Source organism: Solea senegalensis, linkage group LG11, assembly GCF_019176455.1.
Source record: "Solea senegalensis isolate Sse05_10M linkage group LG11, IFAPA_SoseM_1, whole genome shotgun sequence".
NCBI classification, from domain to species: domain Eukaryota; kingdom Metazoa; phylum Chordata; class Actinopteri; order Pleuronectiformes; family Soleidae; genus Solea; species Solea senegalensis.
Genome location: NC_058031.1, coordinates 10342722 through 10362830, shown reverse-complemented (window position 1 = coordinate 10362830; position 20109 = coordinate 10342722). Strand labels below are relative to the sequence as shown.

Here is a 20109-nt window from a genome sequence, read left to right as displayed (position 1 = left end):
GAAAAGGAGGGGGTTGTATACATGGTATGGTGGGAGAAGCCAGATATGACAGTGGAAAAACAATCAAGAATAAAAAAAGAGCAGTGGGATAAGCAGCCAAATTGTGTTCTTATTATGGGAAACGTTTTTTAGTTCCGATTTTTTGTTGTTGTTGTGTTTTTCTGTTTGTTGATCCTCCTGCTTTTTTGTTCCTTTTACTGCCTCTCGAGGGGAGTCATCTGTCTTCATTAATCGTGAAGACACCAGCATTTCAGTGGCTGTCATGCACACTGGCTGTGCTTTAATGAAGACAGATGCCCTGTCAGTGGAAGCTGAGGCCAGGGGGAACTCCAGCCAGCTCAGCCTGCTCTGCTTTAGCTAGGGGAGCCCTGATGATAACAAGATGAGATTTGTTTATTTAATCAATCAGGCCGATATGGCCTTTCCTTTTAACCCATTTGCACACATGCACATGTTTAAAAAAGTAGTACATTTTTCTTTTTGGGTCTTTGTTCCAGCAAATCAAAGACATATAAAGTCCTGAGAAGCTGCCCCCCAGGGCAGGAGAGCTGAGTGTAGCAGAGCGGAGCAGAGTGGAGGCTGGTGTGGTGTACTGTTTCAAGCCCTCTGTGCCCAGTAACCTTTGTAAACAAGGCTGCCCTATCCCCACACAAGGAGCCATAATGCCTCTCTTTACTGAAGCAGTTGCCCCTCATTGTCCTCATCAATGAGGTTGATGAATTGATGTTTGACTCTGATATCTCATTAAGCCGGCCCAGCTGCACAACAGAGGGACCTGTCTGACTCCTAATGCCACGCTCACACAAGCATGCACACCACACACCAACATACCCACTGGGTTTGTGAAGAGAGTCACCTGGCCCTGGCAGGAAACTCACCAATAAAGTACTGCAGCGGTCAAACTTAAAACTTGAGATATGATTCAACAGTGCAGGAAAAAGTATCACGTAAAGGCCTTCAGATGTTTTTTTTAGGATAGAGGAGAGAGGAAATCTGTCATTAAAAAAAGCTTTGTGGCCTTAACTCCCACAAAATGAGTGTATGCCATTGTCTTGGCAGTCCATCTCCTATGATGATAAGTGTCACTGTTGTTGGCTGTTGGCCAGGGACATGGTCAGTTTTTCTGTTTAGTTTTTTTCACCACAGGAGACCTCAATGTCAGAGGTTAGTCAGAGGCTGTGGCCTGGCCAATGTCAGATCTACACCATGTGTGGTGGCCTTGTCCACTTGCTGAAAAGGAGACCCTTTGAACCAGCTTGGCTTGTGTAATGCTCTTAAGTGCCTTATGCCACAGAGCTGGTACTACATCTGAGCTGCCCTGGACGTAAGGATAATGGACACTGATTTAGTCATACGTCAATGAGAACTGAATTAGTCAACTGCCAGGGAAGCCATTTGAAAGAGCCTTTGCAGACCAATCCCCCTCTCTGTCAATGTTCATTTGCTTAGAAGAATGAGGCAATTACACTTAGCAGTTCTCCAGGGTCAGAAGAAGGGGAAGTGTGTTTTTCTCACCAAAATCCCCCCGTAGCTCGATCTTTTATGGACACAGTTTGGGTTTTAAATGGTGATGCTTGTAAGTGATACATACAACACAGTGACAAGGAAGTGAACAGATCACGTGAGTAATCCATCACTGTGTATGCAATCACACACACAGTGTCACATACACACTCACACACACAGCCACACACGCCTCTTTGTTTTCTCCTAATGTGCTGTTCAGATGTGAATTGAGGAGCTAATTGAAATGGGGGTGTATCTCAGCAGCAGTGGTGGAGAAATCGAGCTTCCCTTAACCGCTGGCACATTCTGGCCACGATCATTTTCTCTCTGATAGAAGTCGGCAGTTATTTCATTATAATTACAAAAGATTCAATTAAAAGATTAGAATGCCTGAGGAGCCAAGACTCAAATAGATAGTGGTATCTTGGTGAGTGGGGTAGTGTGTGTGTGTGTGAGAGGGGAGTCTTATAATACAGTGGCTGCAGCGCTAATGAGGACTTGTCATTGCTGTTATTTATACATAAACCTTGTTGAAGATAGTGTCAGATGAAAGTTGAAGTTAAAAGGCTTAAGTAGTCAGTTGGTCCAAGGTCACTGAGTCGTAATTGAAAAGGCTTGGGGGGAAATCCTCTCTTGTCTTTGAAAACAATTATGCCAAAGCAGCTAAATGAGCTGAAGGTGAAAATTGGTACAAAGTGAAATGTGCAAAACGTTGAAGCTTTATTTTAGAGATCCAATTCCTCTTAGTAGCTGTATGCCCCGCTCATAATATATATAGTACGTACACAAGATAAGACATTATTGTTATATAATAATAATAAAGGAAACACTATCATAGAGCTCAGCAATCAGTAAAATAATAATAATAATAACGATAATGTAGTAAACAAGTACCTATACTTTATTATACTAAGTATTTAGAACTTAATTATTACCATGTACGAGTTGAATGTTTTCTGCATTATGTTCCATGACAACATGGAGCTCAAAGCCATTTTCAGTATGAGAACCTGCTTGTGTTGCAGGATCACACCACCTTGCTAACAGATCTGTCTCAGCCTTGCGGTAACATCTGAGCCCATTAATAGTCTGCGTTGCCTATAAATAAACCGATTCAATCCCTGCTTCTTTAAGGTTTTTTTCCTGAAGCCCTTTAGCGAGTGCTTTTGCTTAAGTACAAATACGAGGGCGCCAGCCTATAAGCTTGCGTGTGTGGAGTGTGTGTGTGAGAACTCCTATACAGTATGTCAATGTATATAGTGGCCTTGTTTGGCTCCTGATGGGCGCCCAAATCCAGACACAGACACATTTTGCCAGGCTGGATTCCTCAGGCCTGTGTTGGAATTCCTGCTCAGCCTTAATAGCAGTTTATAGCCCCTCAGCAGCGTAAGTCACACCATGGTAAATAAAACTCATCAACCATCATGTGGAAGCTGAATCTTTCACCTCGCACCAGCTGTTTGTCTCTTTTTTAGCACGGTTTCACAAGAGTGCATGCGAAATACTGTTTCGGCTGAAAACATGTGCAGCACAACATGACAGAACAGGCCAACACGTTGTCCCAGTGTATCAGCACAAACTGGGAGTAAAATGTGGACTTTTTCATAAGTGCTTTCACAATAGTTTGCTGGTCGCAGAGGTATTGTAGCTTGCCCACCCTAACACCTTTGTCTGGCTGCTGCTATTGTAGCTGTTGCCTGAGAAAAGCCCATTGCCTGCCAGGCACATTTTCCCTTGTTCGAAGGCGTGGGCAGTTGGCAAGCTATGTGTATTTGCATGTGTGTGTGTGTGTGTGTACTACGGCATTTATGTGTGCACACTGACCTTGTCCCTGCAAATAGGAGAGCGTATTTCACTGGTGAGTATGCAATGTACTGTTGCACATGTGCATTTGTGTATGGTGTATACAGTATGTTGTGTATGGAGCCATGTGTGAGCTGAGTGTGAAGGGAACAGTTTTGTTACCACCGTGTTATTGACTGACGGCTTGGCTCGAGCGTTGCTAGGGGCTCACTGTTATGAGAAGGGTAGGGCTTGGGCAGCCAAAGTGGGACTGGAAACCCAGACGAGCCCGGCTGTCCTACCTCTGTGTATGTGTGAATGGGTTGTGTTTACGCAGCCGACAGTGTTTGGCAGGGAGTGGCGGGTACAGCTATTATTTGGGCTCACCGTTGGGGAGTGATGGAGGACGAGTTGACCGAGGGAGGGGAAGTGATACCTGCTGGTGTTGTTTTTTGCTTGGACATAAGTCACATTTTGCCAACGTGCATCACTGCCGTGACCACTTGCCTGCAAATGGTGCACAAGTTCATTTGTGTATACTTGAGTTCATTTGTTTGTGTTTAAGCATGTTCACTTAAGCATGTGTAACTGTGCGATTGCCAAGAGGGAACAGGTGTGTGTCCGTCGTCATGCCTGCGACTGAGCACGCTTTCAACACTTTGGAGCAAGAATAATATGAATATGAGTGGAGAGGTACACGCACGTGTGTGTAAGAGTGTGTCTGCGTTTTCTCACTGACTGTGTTTACATGTGCACATGAATCTGCGTTAAGGAATTCAGGTTAAGGCAAGAAACAGGAAAAGCTCTTCACATCTTGAAAACTTTACTTGCAGCTGCTCTGTAATATATTTTTTTTGTCTCCAGTCAACTGTCATATTCTTTTTATTTTTATTGTGGGTGTCTGAATTTTGCTCACTGTCAACTGTACAGCTGCGCGGACTATGGATCTATTTATTTTGGATGCAAGGATGCACTTACAGTAATGGCCCTTCCCTTCAGCCAACCGCATTTCTGCCACAGTAATTATTTCCCTGCCCTGAGCTTTTGGACATGCACACATGTACAACTCCTGTTATAAATCTGCTTAAACGTTAACATAGCTATGGAGTCAGGTTTCTCCCACTGAGACGTTGGTATGTGAATCACGCTTTACATTACCTCTATTTTACAAAGAAAGCCGGTTTCCTGTCGAGTAACCAGGACCCTGAGGTGGATGTACAGTAAATACACTCGCTGCAGTCGACGTCTTGCTCTGAATATGAAACATAAAAGTGCATTGTGTCTTAAACACATGACACGCATTCATGAGCACACATGCATGGACACATTTGGCGGGGTGGGGGGGACGGGTGTTGGATCACATGTCTCTCAGAATCTAAAAACATGCAGAGAAATTGTCCTTTTATGTATTCTTGCATGACCTCTGACTTAATGATAGCTGGCTGTTGTCATCCTGTCAGCCGGCCCAGTTTTTTTGAGCTCTCGCTTCACTGTCTGCTTGAGCACTCCACATTTGCCAGAAAACATTGAGCGAAACCCAGCCAGCCAGCCAGCCAGACAGCCAGTTAGACAGGAAGCGATCCAGCAAAGGAGTTAGGGGCTGCATGTGATGATTTATGGCCTTGTTCAGGAATGCTGAATGAGTTCAGGGTACACTGCTGTTATGTGAGCGGACTGAATGGATGGGCATTGCTGACTTTGTCAGCTATGTACCTCATTCTTTTAATGGTAATAGTCATTGGATGTCGTAATGCACCATTTCTTCCCCTTATCAACCTCTGTCACATGTAACTACCAGCTAATCAAGATGTAAGGTAAAGGAGGAAATTAATGACTTTAGGGCCCTGATATCTTGTCAGTGATCTGACAAACACCGCCCAGAAACAGAGTTGGGCAACCTGCCGGCAGTTGGTTGTCAAGCAAAAGTGAAAAACTCTGATATGCATCATTGCTTCACTGAAGCAGTCAAAGCAGAAGTTTCTCAGCGTGACTTCTACGTCTGATATGACTGCAACAGTGTGCCAGTCAGGTGGGACTTTGTGCCACAGTCATTTGTGGCACCTCTCTCGTTGCTGTGCTGTCTTACTCACACCTTCAATGTTGGCTTCCGTTTCTGCCTCGCCAGTGAAAATCAACAAAGATGTCACATCAGTTGTCCTTTAAACAATTTAAAACAAAAAAATCAACTTCCTCAGCTAGGAAAAATAGAGATACGTTTGTTGTGTGTGTGCAGATGTGTAGACGCGGCAATTTACGTGTGAAGTAGAAGTTTACTACGACTTGTGGGTGTGCTAGTTCCTTCCAAGAAGAGGTTTGCATGTGCATGCTTTGGTCTGCGGTGCTTCCCCAACGAGCTGGAGTGAATACTACTGTTGTTGTTTACATTATCCTCCTTTCCCCTCACTTCCTCTGACAGAGCCTGGCTTCAGCCACAGCTGGGCTACTTCTACTTTTGTAGGTTTCTATTGTTGTGGGGAGGAAGCAATAGCAATTGAACGAGCGCTAGTGGCCTTGCCAGAGACAGGCAGGTGAGAGCCAGGGCTACAGATGGTGAGAGGAAGTCTGGGAAGACGAGAAACAACCCAAGGATCAAAGACTCAAGATTTCCCTCGATGGCTCTCTTGTCCTCTCTTCTCTCCTCACCTCGTCTGCCTGCCTGTCTCCACTGTCTGTCTGCTTTCTCGCCTGCCCGTGAGTTGTCCTGTCTTTTCGACATGATCATTGGCTCAGGTCTGTGCCGGACTGCCAGGTTTGGGTTCACTCTCAAGTCACTGAGGTAGAGCTGTGTCTTCTGGTGAGCAGATGAAGAGTCAGCTGGAGCTCACCACAGGGATGAGTGGGCACATTTTTTCCACAGATCTGCGCTCGCCTGTCAGCTTCCCCTCAGATTAGCCATAAAAGGCCACTTACTAAAATCCTTTAATTGAAATTATGTTTTGCTTTAATTCCCCCCTCTCGTTTTGATACCTCCCTCCTCAGAGCTTGTTCCAGGATTGTTAAAGGGACTTTTTTTTCGAGCAGCAGGCAGCTCGGTCGGTAAATTTTGTGTGTTTGAAGACAACTTGTGTGTTTCTCGACAGGGTTTTGTGGTGCAGGAAAAAGGGGTGCTTGCTGCCAAATGTTCACTTGGCTGACTCCATCAAGAAAATATCAAAAGGCCCTTTATGAGGTGCTGTAAAGAAGAAAGGGTGTTTTGAGAGCACAACCAGACTGCAAGGGCAATTCCACTTTTTAAAATGTGCCCTAAGGATACAGCTTATCCCACCTGCTGTCTTTCCTAGTCCACCCACTTCTCTCTCTCCATTCTTTCTTTAGATAAAGGAGTGTGAAGAGTAAATGTGTTGACTGGAGTTTGTGTGCCATGTCAGACTGAGTCACTCTCAAAAGTTTGTTCAGTAGCATTAACAGTCTACATCACATACCGCACAATGTCCAGTCTTAAGTCATAAATGCACATTATGAGCATTCATGTGTATGTTGGTGCGTCATGGCTTTCTGCTGGTTCTAACAGGAGGGCGTAAGTTCCTGGAGGGGTATTTATCTCTGTCCCTGTGTGTGTGTGTGTGTGTGTGTTAATGTCGGCTTTCTCATTCTATATGGTGTTTTCACACTCTTGACCTGAGCCATCTCGTGGTTGGCACTTCAGTTTTAGCTTGTTTTCAACAATCGAATAGAGAGGCCCCTGCCTGCTGTGTTTGTGTATACTTGCATTTGTTACCTCTCTGGACCTTTTCTGTCATAAACACTGACCTTGTCAGGACCAGTAGTTATCATGGAAACCAAAACCTGCTCGTGGTAGAACTTCATGTCTGAGGAATTGGTTAACTTTAGAGTTATTTTATGGTTATGGTGCGTAACAACACTTTGTTTAGTCTGTCAAAATGAATGCAGTCAGTGCAGTGCCCGAAGAAGAATAGCTGCACAAACCTGTGTGTGTGTGTCTGTTGGAGCCCAGGTAATGAGCATTTGGACAGCTGCTGCTCAGCACCTTTTAATGAAATTGTCCTTCCTTGTGTCAGAGCACACACACACACACACACACACACTCAAAAACACATACTTCTCCTTCTCACTAGTTTTTTGACTTATTCCACCTTACAAAAGTCTCTATCAGTTGTCAGGCAGGCTACATTGTTAGTGCTTGTGTAAATCTTCCCATAGTGATTTGATAGACCTCCCCCTTAAAAGCTTGCAGGTGGCTCAACTGCATGAAACTGTGCATTCAAAGGAGCCACAGTTTCATTTGACCTGTGGGAAAGGTGTTTGAGCAGCGAAAGAGAGATAGAAGTAGCCACAAAAGCTGTGACGGAGATCCTCCGGAATGACTGGTACTGAGAAAAGGAAGGAAATGAGCCTGTTGTGTAGGACCTTGTAGCAGAAGCCTCAGAGAGATGGCAGGAAGACGTGGGCAGAGAAGCAGAGAGATGCAGCTCTCACACTGGCACCACCGACATGGGTGTGGTACTTTCTTTTCCTCTTTCATGAATCCCAGTTCTTCACAGAAACCTTTTTGGTGTGCTGATGGTCACTCAGTCACCACCCTGTGGTGCTGTAGCCTCTGCTATGGGGTAGAGAGCCAATGGCACCCTCAGAGGCCCCTCCTAGTGTGCCAGCAAGTCTTCCAGCCCACTGTTCACTCTCCTCTCTCAATCTGCTCCCCTTCTGCCACTACTGTCTGCCCAGTACCCACCCTTCTTTTCACACTGAGCCCTCCTGTGTGCCCCTCTCTGACACTCAGCCTCCAAGTCTCGCACACTATTTTACTGCTCCGAGCATTTGACAAGAACATGCAAGCTTTGCTGGCTGTTTAATGAAGGTAGACATGGAGGCAAAGGCCCCACATGCCTGTGCTTGCAGTTGAACACAAACAGAAGAAACATGAACACAGTGACCTGCACTCGCCCACAAAAACACAGAAGATTATTTTATTATTGTTTAAATCTTGTTACATACGTACAAAATAAGACATAACATTGTAGGACTGGCTGATGTAAGAAAGAAGTCAAATGGAGACAGCAGAAAGTGGGCCGTGTGTGTCCATGGCTTGAGTAAGACGTACACAAATAAACGCCATACAACTATATGTGCGACCTGTGCCATCTGTTCATATACTGTGCTGTTCATGCAAAAATCACCTCACATTTACATGCCAAGACTAGACTTCTGGAACAGTGTCCTACTGAAGATTCAATCACGAGAAGTCACGTAGACTGAATCTGCAGGCCTATTGTGAAAGAATACTTGTTACGCTGCCAGAATGTCATATGCTGCTCACTTAAAAGAAGTGTGTTGCAACACTAAACATGAGCCACATATAGTCATGCATTTGTTCATACGCAGTGTTCTGCCTAACCACTCTCTCTCTCTCTCACCCTCCTATTGTATCTGTTGAACCTAAAGGGACATCGATTGGCCCAATTGACTTAACCTAGAATTAAATGTAATTGACCTAGTTGAAGTCGCCTTCTGTTGGGCAGCTATTTCTGTCATGTGCAGTAACATTTCACATCTAATGAGGTTGTGGAGAATGATGTGCGCCACATTCGGCTCAGGCTGAATCACTTTAGTGTAAAGGGGATTATTTTGTGTGTGTTTAATAGCGTGTAGCTAGGAGTAGCTTAAAGCTAGTGAATATCATCTTCCTCTTTGTGTGTGTGTGTGCGTGCAGTAGTTGTAGTTTGCAGCCACTGAATGGCAAGTGTGTATGTGACCAGGGGATTAGGCCTGGTAAGTGCAGCCGGGCCACTTGTGCACAGAGAGCATTGAAAGAAGGGATTAGAGAGTAAACTGATACTTTGCAGGAAATGAACAGTGGCTACTGATAACTCAACTATCCCTCCTTCTTGCCTCCCTCATCCTCCTCTCCTCCCCCAACAACAGCAGCCACCCACCTATCCTGATCTTCTCATCTCAACTGTCCGTCATCAGTTCACAGTGCTTGGCCGGCAGGATTGTCATGCAAATGGTGCCCCAGGCTCCGGAGCACTGATAAGAAGGGCCTCTCATTTCACAGGGCTTTGTTTTCTAAACAGTGATGAGCTGGGTTGAGGAGACTGGGGAAAGGGGCTCAGCTAGGCTGCTTGAATGGGCGCTCTTACTGTGGCGCCCTGGGGTAAGTGGTGTGGGGAATTTGGAAAGGCTTGGGCTGAATGAGGCAAGATGTGAGGCGAGTGCAGGAGTCATGTTCTCTGGCAGCAATCTGGTTTGACGTGTTGATGGAGCCTGATGCATTTTCTCCCGACACTTTTGTTGGTTTTCTCCAGGATCGCCATTCTCTGTTGGGCTCGCTTTCTTCCTCCATTTAGACAATGTCAGTCAGTGTTTGTTATTTGACACTGCGTATGGTTTGTCCTTTTCTAAAGGGCTGTCAGCGCTCAGTCTGGAGCCTCATTTGCTGCTGTTATTATTGCATAAACATAGAGGTTCACGGCACGTTCAGAGGGTTTCTGCTCTCCCGCTGACCCTCCTGCTTTGTTGCATTCTGGCCAAAGAGATATGAGAACTGCTGCAGAAACATTCAGCAGGCAAAACTTCAGGTTCTAGATTGATTTGCACATTTGGCATTGAGACTGCTCTTAAAAATAATGGAAAACATATTTGCCTCCAGCTGAGTAAGACTTTCAAAGAAAAGAAATTTGAATGCGTATTCCAAATAGTAAAATATAAAAATACATATGAAAAACAGATGTTAGGGCAGCAGACAACAAATGAAAAATGTCTAGCATGCTGTATTCCTGTACTATCATTAATGAGGCAGGAGTGAGCCAATCACAACAGCTGTAGCAGAAGTGCTCGTAATGGGTCAGCTTGGTCTTGAACAAGACTTGCACTCAGGAGCAACTGTGTCCTCTCCTCCCCCTTTTCTCCGCTCTGTCCCTTTCTCTGTTTTTTATCAAATTCCTCTTTTTATGCCCCCTTTTTTCTTCTTTTTGAAGTCTCCCCTCTCTTGTAAAAAGCCAAGCTGGTGGTTTTTGCCCCAGCTTTGGGTGTGAGAGAGGGGAGGAGGGGAGGCTGTAGTTTAAGTTTAGGCAAACCCTCTGTCCTTTCTATTGAAGGTGCAGGGGGGATGTGGGGCAGTAAAAGTTTGAATTTTAGAGCCTCCCTGTTTTTTATTTTATGATTGGCTTCTTTATGGGCTGGGAGCTACAGCTGGTGGTGTGAATAGCTGCCCAAGGTGACCGAGTCCCAATAAAGTGTAGGCCAGCCGGGCTGAGGCCTCTAGTCCAGCCATGGGACCGCCTTTATAGGCTGCCTTACGAGCATAGGCCTCTATTAAAACCTGGCAGGGCTGCGCTGAGGAATTTGGGGCCAGGAAACAAGAGAAAAATGGGGTTTGTGTGTCAGGGGGTGGTGGGATACAGAGTTGGGGGTGTTGAAGTTTGAGGGTGACGAAGGGTGAAAGTTGAAAGAAGTGTTGTTGAGGACGGGAGGGGGGGGGGGCAACATGTGTGTCTGTGAGCTTGTGCAGAGTAACATGTGTGACGAGGGTCTGGCTCTATATGTGTGCAGCAGCTTATGTTTCTCTGGGGAAGTATGGAATCCATACACTACGCGCAGCCTGTTATGGGTTCCACTTTGGAATAGAATGAAGTTAAATGTACCAGAGCGAGTATGCGACTGGAGGTTCTGCTGTCATCGTGTTCCAGTTTGAAAAGTAGACAGAGATCAGCTTTGCATGCATGTGCGTGTTTGACGTGAGTTCGCTCTGTGTTTGCAAGATGTCATTGTGAACTGTTGTCAGTCTTTGGAATGAGGAAGAGCCAGCTTTGACACTTGGCTGCGAAAGCTCGCCGCGCTACCTGGCCTTATCACACAACCTGTCAGTCAGTGGCACTTTTAGTTACTACTGTAGACATTCTTTGTCTCTGCTGTCAGACAGTTATCCTCCCTTTGTTTCTCTGTGTTCACAAAAGCTTGAGTGCTGTCATCAAGGAGGTCATTTGGTCCTGGAAATACAAAATGTTGCAAGCAGTGCTTCCCCTGTTCTTTATGTGGCTCAAATCTGTCCTTGGGAGAAACCTTTCAAACATAAAATAGTCTCGTAATCCACTTCCAGGTGACATGTGGCCATTAATTGGCATCTCTTACTTACGACACAAATCAAATGTAGAAGAAACCCATGTCACCTGTCACATCACATGTGAATGCAGTCAAGCATGCTCAAAGTATCCGCGTCTGCTGTGTGTAATGATAAGTGCTCATGTGACATTTTTACTCACACAACAGAAGCTGTGTATTTGTGACACATCATATGCTCATCTGTTTCTTTTTTTCTCCTTTTCACAGCGGTGGAGACCCAGAGCACCAGCTCAGAGGAGATGGTACCCAGTTCTCCGTCTCCACCTCCCCCACCTCGTGTCTACAAACCCTGTTTTGTGTGCCAGGACAAGTCCTCGGGGTACCACTACGGGGTCAGCTCCTGTGAGGGCTGTAAGGTGAGAAGAAGCTCTGAAGAAGTTCCCTTTGAGCTCCACTTTATCTGTGTTGTATACATCCACAAGAAGGCAGGGTGACAAAAAGCAACAACCCCGAAGCTACTTATTATAAAATATGACAAGAAATCCAAAAGAAGTAAGAAAAATGTACAGAGGAAGAGAGCAAAATGCCTCATTGTTTAACTCCTCTGTTCAAGGGACAAGACGGAGATGAAAGACGAGCGAGTATGAAGGACAAACTGTTCAATGGCACGTCCATGATTTTTATGACTTGACAAGGATGCACACTGTCTCACTCTCTCTCTCTCTCTCTCCCTCCCCTCTCACTCTCTTGCCCTCTCCCCTTTTGTCTCTTGCTTCCTGATGCTCCAGGGTTTTTTCCGCCGCAGTATCCAGAAGAACATGGTGTACACCTGCCACAGAGACAAAAACTGTCAGATTAACAAGGTCACACGCAACCGCTGCCAGTACTGCAGGCTGCAGAAATGCTTCGAGGTCGGCATGTCCAAGGAAGGTGAGACCTCCAGGACCAGAGACAGAGAGCCACTTCACACACACACACACAGAGCGTGTTGATATCTGGATTCTCCTTGGCTCAGTGCTGATTTTGATTTTACCATCAGATAAAAGACTTGACCTGATTCACACAGTGTGAATGTACTGATCTATTAATGCTCAGCTAGAGACTCTGGGAAACTATGCAGCAGATGATGAGCCTGCCAGAAGTGGTGATCAGGGCGAGGCTGGGCACCGAACCAATCATATGACTAATCATTTTACGAAATGACTTCCTGTTTCACAACAAAGCCTTGTCTCTCTGGCCAGTACATACACAGCTTCCATTTGTGATCACAACGCAGCAGATTTGGGGTTTTGACTAAGCCAATGGGCGCCCAACTTCATGCTGTTGGCCAATTTTTAAGACCTCCAGTAATGCGTCCTCTTCATTTTGAGACTGTATGTGGAGGGGTGTGTCTAAGTGGCAGTTTCTTGCCCGTCACAGAGCCCGTGGGACACGTATGTGGGTGTAATGTTTGTGTGGGATGTGTGTTAAGACCGGGATCACATTGTGCCTCCGCTATTACTGGATATCCTGAGAGGAAGGAAAGTAGGGGAGGAGGAGTGAGAGGAGGCAGAGAGGAGAGAGTGGACGACTGGTTTGTGTACACCAGTCAATTGGATAGAGAGATGGGCAAGGAAGAGAGCGGGTGATAAGGAAAAGATAGCCTGTGTCCGTGCGGCGCTAAAGGAAATATGTTAATACTGTTAAGAGCAAACTTAGTTGCCTTTTGTGTTCTGGGTTTCCACTATGAAGCACTTGGCAGTGGTGAAAGACACTGAGCATGAGTGCTGAGGATGTTTTCACATTGATCTCAGATAGAGAAGAGGAACTCTGTGTGGCTGATCACTGAAATTGCCTTAGGAAATGATTTTGCATGAAATAGTGGTGAATCTCTTGTTTTTCTTCACACAGCGGTGCGTAATGACCGAAACAAGAAGAAGAAGGATGTGAAGGAGGAGGTGGTGCTTCCTGAGAGCTATGAGCTAAGCGGAGAGTTAGAGGAGTTGGTCAATAAAGTCAGCAAAGCTCACCAAGAAACCTGCCCGTCACTTTGCCAGTTGGGCAAATACACCACCGTAAGTCACACACACACACACACGCCCAACGCTGCTGTTCACTTCTTCTGTGTGTGGCAACCTTTTCCAAGCAACGCCGTCACTGTGAGCTTCCTACATTGCAAAGACGTAAATTCACCATAGCTTTCCCAATAGAGCGGTGGCTTAACTAATTCAGTTCCCCATTAAGCCATCTGTGTGGCCTCTGAATGATGGATGTAACATGTAAATGGATTTTTCTGCCTTGATTGATGTAACATGTAAATGTGTTGTGAGGCTGCGGACACGCTTGCCTTGATGCAAACAGGGTTTGCACACACACCTCTGTAAAGGCTTGCTGAACAGTGGCTGTTTGCTTGTGTGCTTCAGAACTCCAGTGCAGAGCACCGTGTCCAGCTGGATCTGGGTCTATGGGACAAGTTCAGTGAGCTGTCCACCAAATGCATCATCAAGATTGTGGAATTTGCCAAACGGCTGCCAGGATTCACCACCCTCACCATCGCAGATCAGATCACTCTACTTAAGTCAGCCTGCTTGGACATACTGGTGAGTAGTTGTTACCTTCTACACTCATTTTGATGGAAAGTGACTGAATGAAAGAAAGTACATTTCCGAAATGAGGCAACACTGGCATCCAGTGGTGAAAAATGGTAGTGTAGGGTGGTTTCCTTCAATAATACTTGGTTGGAGAATAGTGCCACTGCTAGCTGATGACTGTTAAGACTCTGTGATTTCATCCATTGATCACATTTTTCTTATTGTTCACAAGGTTTTTCATCTTCTTGTGCTCACAGATGCTGAGGATCTGTACACGCTACACCCCAGAGCAGGACACTATGACCTTCTCAGATGGTCTGACTCTGAACCGGACTCAGATGCACAATGCTGGCTTTGGACCACTCACAGATTTGGTGTTTTCCTTTGCTGGCCAACTTCTGCCTCTGGAAATGGACGACACAGAAACTGGCCTCCTCAGTGCCATCTGCCTCATCTGTGGAGGTACTGCAGCGACCATAATTAAACCTTTAGAGGCGCTGTCGATGAAATACATGTTAAATAGCTTTATATTCAGATAGCTATTGTGACTAAGTTCATACGAGAGCAAATTAGCACATAAATGAATGTATCCACATAAATCTTAAGGATAATTGTGGATCAAATTTATTTGGTGACCCAAAAACAAATCTCTGGCTATCCATGTGATTCGTCAGTGACATAGTTTATCCAATCAGGAGCCAGTACTCAGGCAGAGGAGAATTGGAAATGCTTAGTTAGCAAAAGACATGAACTTTACCTAATTAAAAGATCAGTAACTAACTGCTAAACTAATTTGTTTTCCCAGTATAATATATAAGTATAAGTATATAAGTATATATCTATATAATCTGCTTCCTCATCAGACCGTATGGATCTAGAAGAGCCCCAGAAGGTGGATAAACTACAAGAGCCTCTACTTGAGGCTCTGAAGATCTATGCTCGCCGCCGTCGTCCCAATAAACCCCACATGTTCCCCCGTATGCTGATGAAGATTACTGACCTCAGAGGCATCAGCACCAAGGGTTAGTATGAGGAGAATGATATACAGTGTTGTTGTTTTGTAAATAAACATGACAAACTGAGAATAATTACCTATTGTCATGTTTTCTGTGTCCAGGTGCTGAGAGAGCCATCACTCTGAAAATGGAGATCCCGGGGCCCATGCCTCCTTTGATCAGGGAGATGCTTGAGAACCCCGAAGCTTTTGAAGACCAAACAGAGTGCAACGACAGCCCGCCGCCTCCGCTGCCGCCGCCGCCTCCACCAGCAGCACCGGTCCTGAAGCAGGAAGCCGAGGACGAGGACGACAGCTGGGCCACAGAAAACAACAGCGAGCCTTCACCAGAAGAGGAGGACGAGGACGATGACGACGATGTGGGAGATGAAGAGCGAGACAGAGGCTCGGACAGTGACGGGGAGTCCTGGGGGGTTCTGGATGCCATAGATGGGTCGAGGAAAGGCCTTTTTGGGAGGGCCCAGTGAACAGAGCATTTCACAAACACACACACACACACAAACACACACACACATACGCACACACACTACAGACGTACAGCACAACCTCACTTATCCTCTCACCTCAAGAAGATGCTGGCCCTCCCTCCTTCTCTCTCTTTACTGCACATCACTGTGTCCTCCTCAGTGGAACACAGCAGAGCCTTATGTGTACAGACACTTCTAACTCAGGCCACACGGTCCATGACAAGTGAACTACAGAAAACTAAAGAGAGATGACAATAAACCGTATGAACTCCTGGCACAGCCAAGAGGGAAGTTAATGTGACAAAAAAAAAGAACATAACCTCTTTGAGAAAGTTAAATGTCTCCATTTTTCTGCTATTGTTTTGTCGCTATCTCAATTTGGGAAAAGGCCAAACCAGTCAACAGAACTGTGCAGTTAATTCTAAAGGATTTTTCAATAAGCACATTTCTCGAAAGAAAGAGAATACAGGGCAAAACCAAATTGAGTATGCTAATCCTGTGTTTTGTTTTTTTTTGTTTCTTGTTTTTAGTCTTTCTTTTTTTTCAATTTATGAATAAGTCCATACATATCTATATACCATTATATTTTGTCTTTATTTGTTATTCTGGTTTTATATATATGAACAAGACAAGTTGTTGTTTGTTTGTTTTTTTTCTTTGAAGAGCTTTCCTGAGACGATATTAAGAGGGAAAGAAGGGTAATCAGAACTGGCTGGGTCTTCCTCATCAGCTGCATATGCTTGGCTGGGGCTTTTTTTTGGGCACTTTGACTCACTGTGGATGTCAATGATAATCAACCCCCCCTCCCCCCCCCCGAGGACTATTGTTATGTTGCAGTAACTACATCAGTTTCTGTTATCAGGGAATTGGCATTATTCTATTTTGCTCTTGTTGCAGCCAACATAACTCATGTTGAACGCAAGTATCTTCGTGCCAAAGTTAGGAAGAGTCATGTTTGGAACATGATGTTCCAACTACTGGCAGGGTCTCCGCTCTCCAGCCATGACACAGTGATCCTCATAGCAGAATGCTCACTCGCGCATGCACTCGTACAGAACACCATTGATCTCATGCACAGTATATACTGTGCATATGGAAACAAATATGCAGACACATTCGCTCTACCCTCAGCTGTAGCAGATGTCCACATTGGCCTTGAGTGCCCGACTCAGAGATTTACACTTGACCGTATATGTAGCACTTTTGTGATCCTCTATTCAAGCAAGGCACATCTCGTCTGCTGAGAGTGGAATCACTGTCGATGAGCTCATATCTCTCTCCGTTAGCATGTCACAAATGAGGACAACATCAGTATATTATACAATCAACCCTTGAGCACTCCCGGGTGATGTCCGCAGACAAATACACATCCACACGTTCGAGCACGGACGAAAAGAATCCACACGTAGTAGCAACATTATGCATTAACATAATGATCAAAGACAATATGCAAGTGGAAAGCAGGAATCCTTATGGAAGACATTTTGGAATCAGACTCAGGGCTTTTCAGTAAGGACCAAACCATAGCTGCTTTCAGGCAGGCTAGTAACAGGCAATATTTATGTGTGTGTTCTTGACTCCCTTTTGATCAACTCCACCCCGCTGCGTGTACATGGAAGGTGACCGGTCTGAAAAACAGTATGGATGCCAGTTGGACTCTCCCAGAGGGGAGGGGCCAACTCATCATCTTCGCTGACGTCGTCACTGCCCTGCCTGTGCGTTGTGCTGGCATCCATGCGACAAAGCCACCTTCTCATCCCAAAAGCCATTATATCATTTTGTCTTCTTGTGTATATCGTTCCTTCTCTTTAAACGGAGGTGTGGAGGACTGTGTGTGTTCTCATGTATGATTTCTTGTTTGTTTGTTTTTTTTTTTGCCAAAATGTCTCAGTAGGTGGTCAGCTGATGGAGATCAGCTGATCTACGGAACAGAGTTGTTGTTTTTTTTTTTCTTTTTTTCTTTCTTTGAAGCAATATGAACGTTCTCTCTGTTGCAGTAAGAGGTCCCATCTTCAGAACATGAGATTTGTTTGTTAGTGTGCGTGTGCGTGTGCGCGCGCGTGCGTGCGTGCGTGTGTGTGTGTGTGTGTGAGCGTGTGCATGTGAATGCAGTAACCTGTTTTCAGTCATCGGGTGAATGTCCTTGGTTTGGTGCTGTCACACAGAGAGTCTCGTGTGATGACCTCATCCTCTGTCTCTGCTGTGCTGTCAAGATATTAATGATGGTAATCCGGGCAGAATATCGAGATTATGTTGTTTTTGTTTTTGTTTCTCAACATGGCCAAGGTGTTGTCTACCCCTCTGTTTATGTCAACTTTTGTCATACAAAGAAAAGCCATATAAACAGTAAGAGGCACAATAAACTACTTTTGTGAGATTACTGACTCTTTTTTTATTATTATTTTTTAGAACTAAGTTATTCTCCCTCATGCAGAAGTGTCTCACATGATGAGAAATTCCACTCCATTCAATAAGAATAAACTCAGCAACTGGGAAGCATCTACGTTACCAGGATGTATCAGTAGAGGGAGCTCTTGCGCCATGACTGCAGGGTATACTGCATGCAGTGACGTTCACTCTGCAGATGAGTGACACCGGGGTCTGATGGGTCATGGAGAGCTGTGGTTGCTGGAGTCTAATAAATCATCGACTCCTGCTGAACAAGGACATCAGATAAAGGTCTGTGCCTATGATTTGTTCACTCTGCAGTTAGAGGAGTGTAGGTGACAAGAGTTAAAAAACACACACACACACACATCACACATCACAGAGTTACTCTTTCCTAGTTTTGTTTCACAGATAGAGTGGTCCAGGTGTGAAGAATAACAATGATAAATCTGTCTCTTATGATGTATTTGTTGAGTGCACCTGAGAAACACCACAGCAGCTACATCACGGCACTACACACGTATAAAAGAGAGTGCGCATCAGTGTGTCTGTGTCAGTGTCAGTGGGGTGGAGTGGCTCAGTGGTTAAGACCCTACCTTGTGTACCAAAGACATCATGGTCGCAAGTTCGATTCCACCCCTGGCTAATTGTACTTGATTCCATTGTAAGTCGCTTTGGATAAAAGCGTCTGCTAAGTGACATGACATGTAATGTAATGTGTCTCAATTCTTAAGCATGTCAGAGCTCATTTGTTGGTTGGCAGAAAAATAATCAACTATTCTCCTAACAGATGAATTGGATTTGTAAAATTTAAACTAAAGTACCTGTACTGTGATGTGTTCAGCCTGTGTTACTTTATTATCATCTTTCATAAACTAGAAAAAAGAAGAAGCACCAGATCAGTCAATGGAAAATGAAAATAAGGTGCATTCATTTTCATTTGAATGAGATATATGATTTTGTTTTGGTAAAGGCCTGTGATAAATGACATGACACCAGGCCCTTAAATGCAACTTAATGCTACAGATTTGTCAGAATCTGTCGCGTAAAATGTAAACACAGCCTTTACGGTGTTTATAGCGACCACCTTAAATACATCACTGTCACTGGCGTGATCATGTTCTCATGAACACGGAGTCTTCTTAGTAAAGGACCGTCAATAGTAAACAATCGTCTTTTAAGTGTACCAGTGTGGGACACAAACGCCTCACTTTAATTTTATTAATAGAGCAACACACACACACACACACACAGAGAGAATCAGAGGAGAATGATAAACATGATGAGATTCTATCAATTATATGATTGCTTTCATTAACCACCATTAAAGACAGATCAATAATGCCAGACGAGAATTAAAAGAAGACCCATACATTCTTCACTATTTTACAAGGAACAATCAAACGGGCTCATATAGTGCGCCCTTGGATGGTGTTGCCATGGGAACCCATGGGATGGTTCGGGTGTGCTTGAGGGAATTTAAAGGAGCCAGGAAAGATTTCTATATGGACGACTCACCCTTCCACATCAGTGGTATCTGATAAACTAATTACATGAGGTACCAATACTTCTCTGAAAATGAAAAGAGGCCCCTGGAAAAAAAGGGAATAACTGCTCAATGAATTAATAAATAGTAAAAAAAAAAGAAAAAGCTCCCTTGTAATATTCTTGCAGCCACAGGACATCAATTATTCACAAAACTAGTAGAGAATCCATAAAAGTAGGCCACGACTGCAGCATCGCTGCAAATTTAATTTGAATATTTAAACCCAGGGAAAGAGTATGTTGCACATCTGCTGAGTTTGCTCCGAACACGAACAAACTGCAGTGGTTCCTCGGTCAACACACAGGAGAGGTAATGAGCAGCAGAGGCTGCTACTCCTCAGAGAGTGATCGGGAGGATAAAGCTCGGTGAACCTGAGTGCTCCTGGCAGCAGTTAGGGAGGAAGAAGCCCAGGTTCAGGGTGTGATAAAGGCGAGGGAGTGGAGATGCATGTGACCTGGGTTTGATGTGATAAAAAAACTGTCAGGACCTGAAGCAATATACAAGGCGGTGAGTAATATTTGACATATCCTGGATGCATGGCGCTGGGCGCGCAGGTTGTAACGTGAAATACCACGTCATTTACAACACCTCTGCTGCATGGGTCAGAACAGACAAAAAGGACACGCTCATCATTTGTTGCATATGCAGTGAATCCATGGAGAGTTGGACATTAGTCATGGGAGAGGAGAGGAGAGGAGAGGTGAGGGGAAGGTGAGGAACGTTTTCAGGTGCAAAGACCGTAAATTTAACACCTTCCCCCATCCTGCACGAGCAGAGAGGCAGGCGGGCAATCTTAAAGAAAGGGTAATGGAGAAA

At 44.9% G+C, this 20109-nt stretch overlaps 1 protein-coding gene across 4 annotated transcripts in view; it reads left to right on the top strand.

The window, feature by feature from the left end:
- The window catches only part of rarga (retinoic acid receptor gamma a), a 45416-nt gene extending 27680 nt beyond the window's left edge, over positions 1 to 17736 (top strand). For all 4 annotated transcript variants that reach the window (XM_044039404.1, XM_044039406.1, XM_044039405.1 and 1 more), the window contains 7 exons: positions 11575 to 11723; positions 12096 to 12237; positions 13198 to 13361; positions 13710 to 13886; positions 14135 to 14339; positions 14741 to 14899; positions 14995 to 17736. In XM_044039404.1, coding sequence (XP_043895339.1) covers positions 11575 to 11723; positions 12096 to 12237; positions 13198 to 13361; positions 13710 to 13886; positions 14135 to 14339; positions 14741 to 14899; positions 14995 to 15359 — 1361 coding nt within the window. In that variant the 3' untranslated portion in view covers positions 15360 to 17736. The remainder of the gene's footprint in view (positions 1 to 11574; positions 11724 to 12095; positions 12238 to 13197; positions 13362 to 13709; positions 13887 to 14134; positions 14340 to 14740; positions 14900 to 14994) is intronic.
- Positions 17737 to 20109: the final 2373 nt, after the last annotated feature.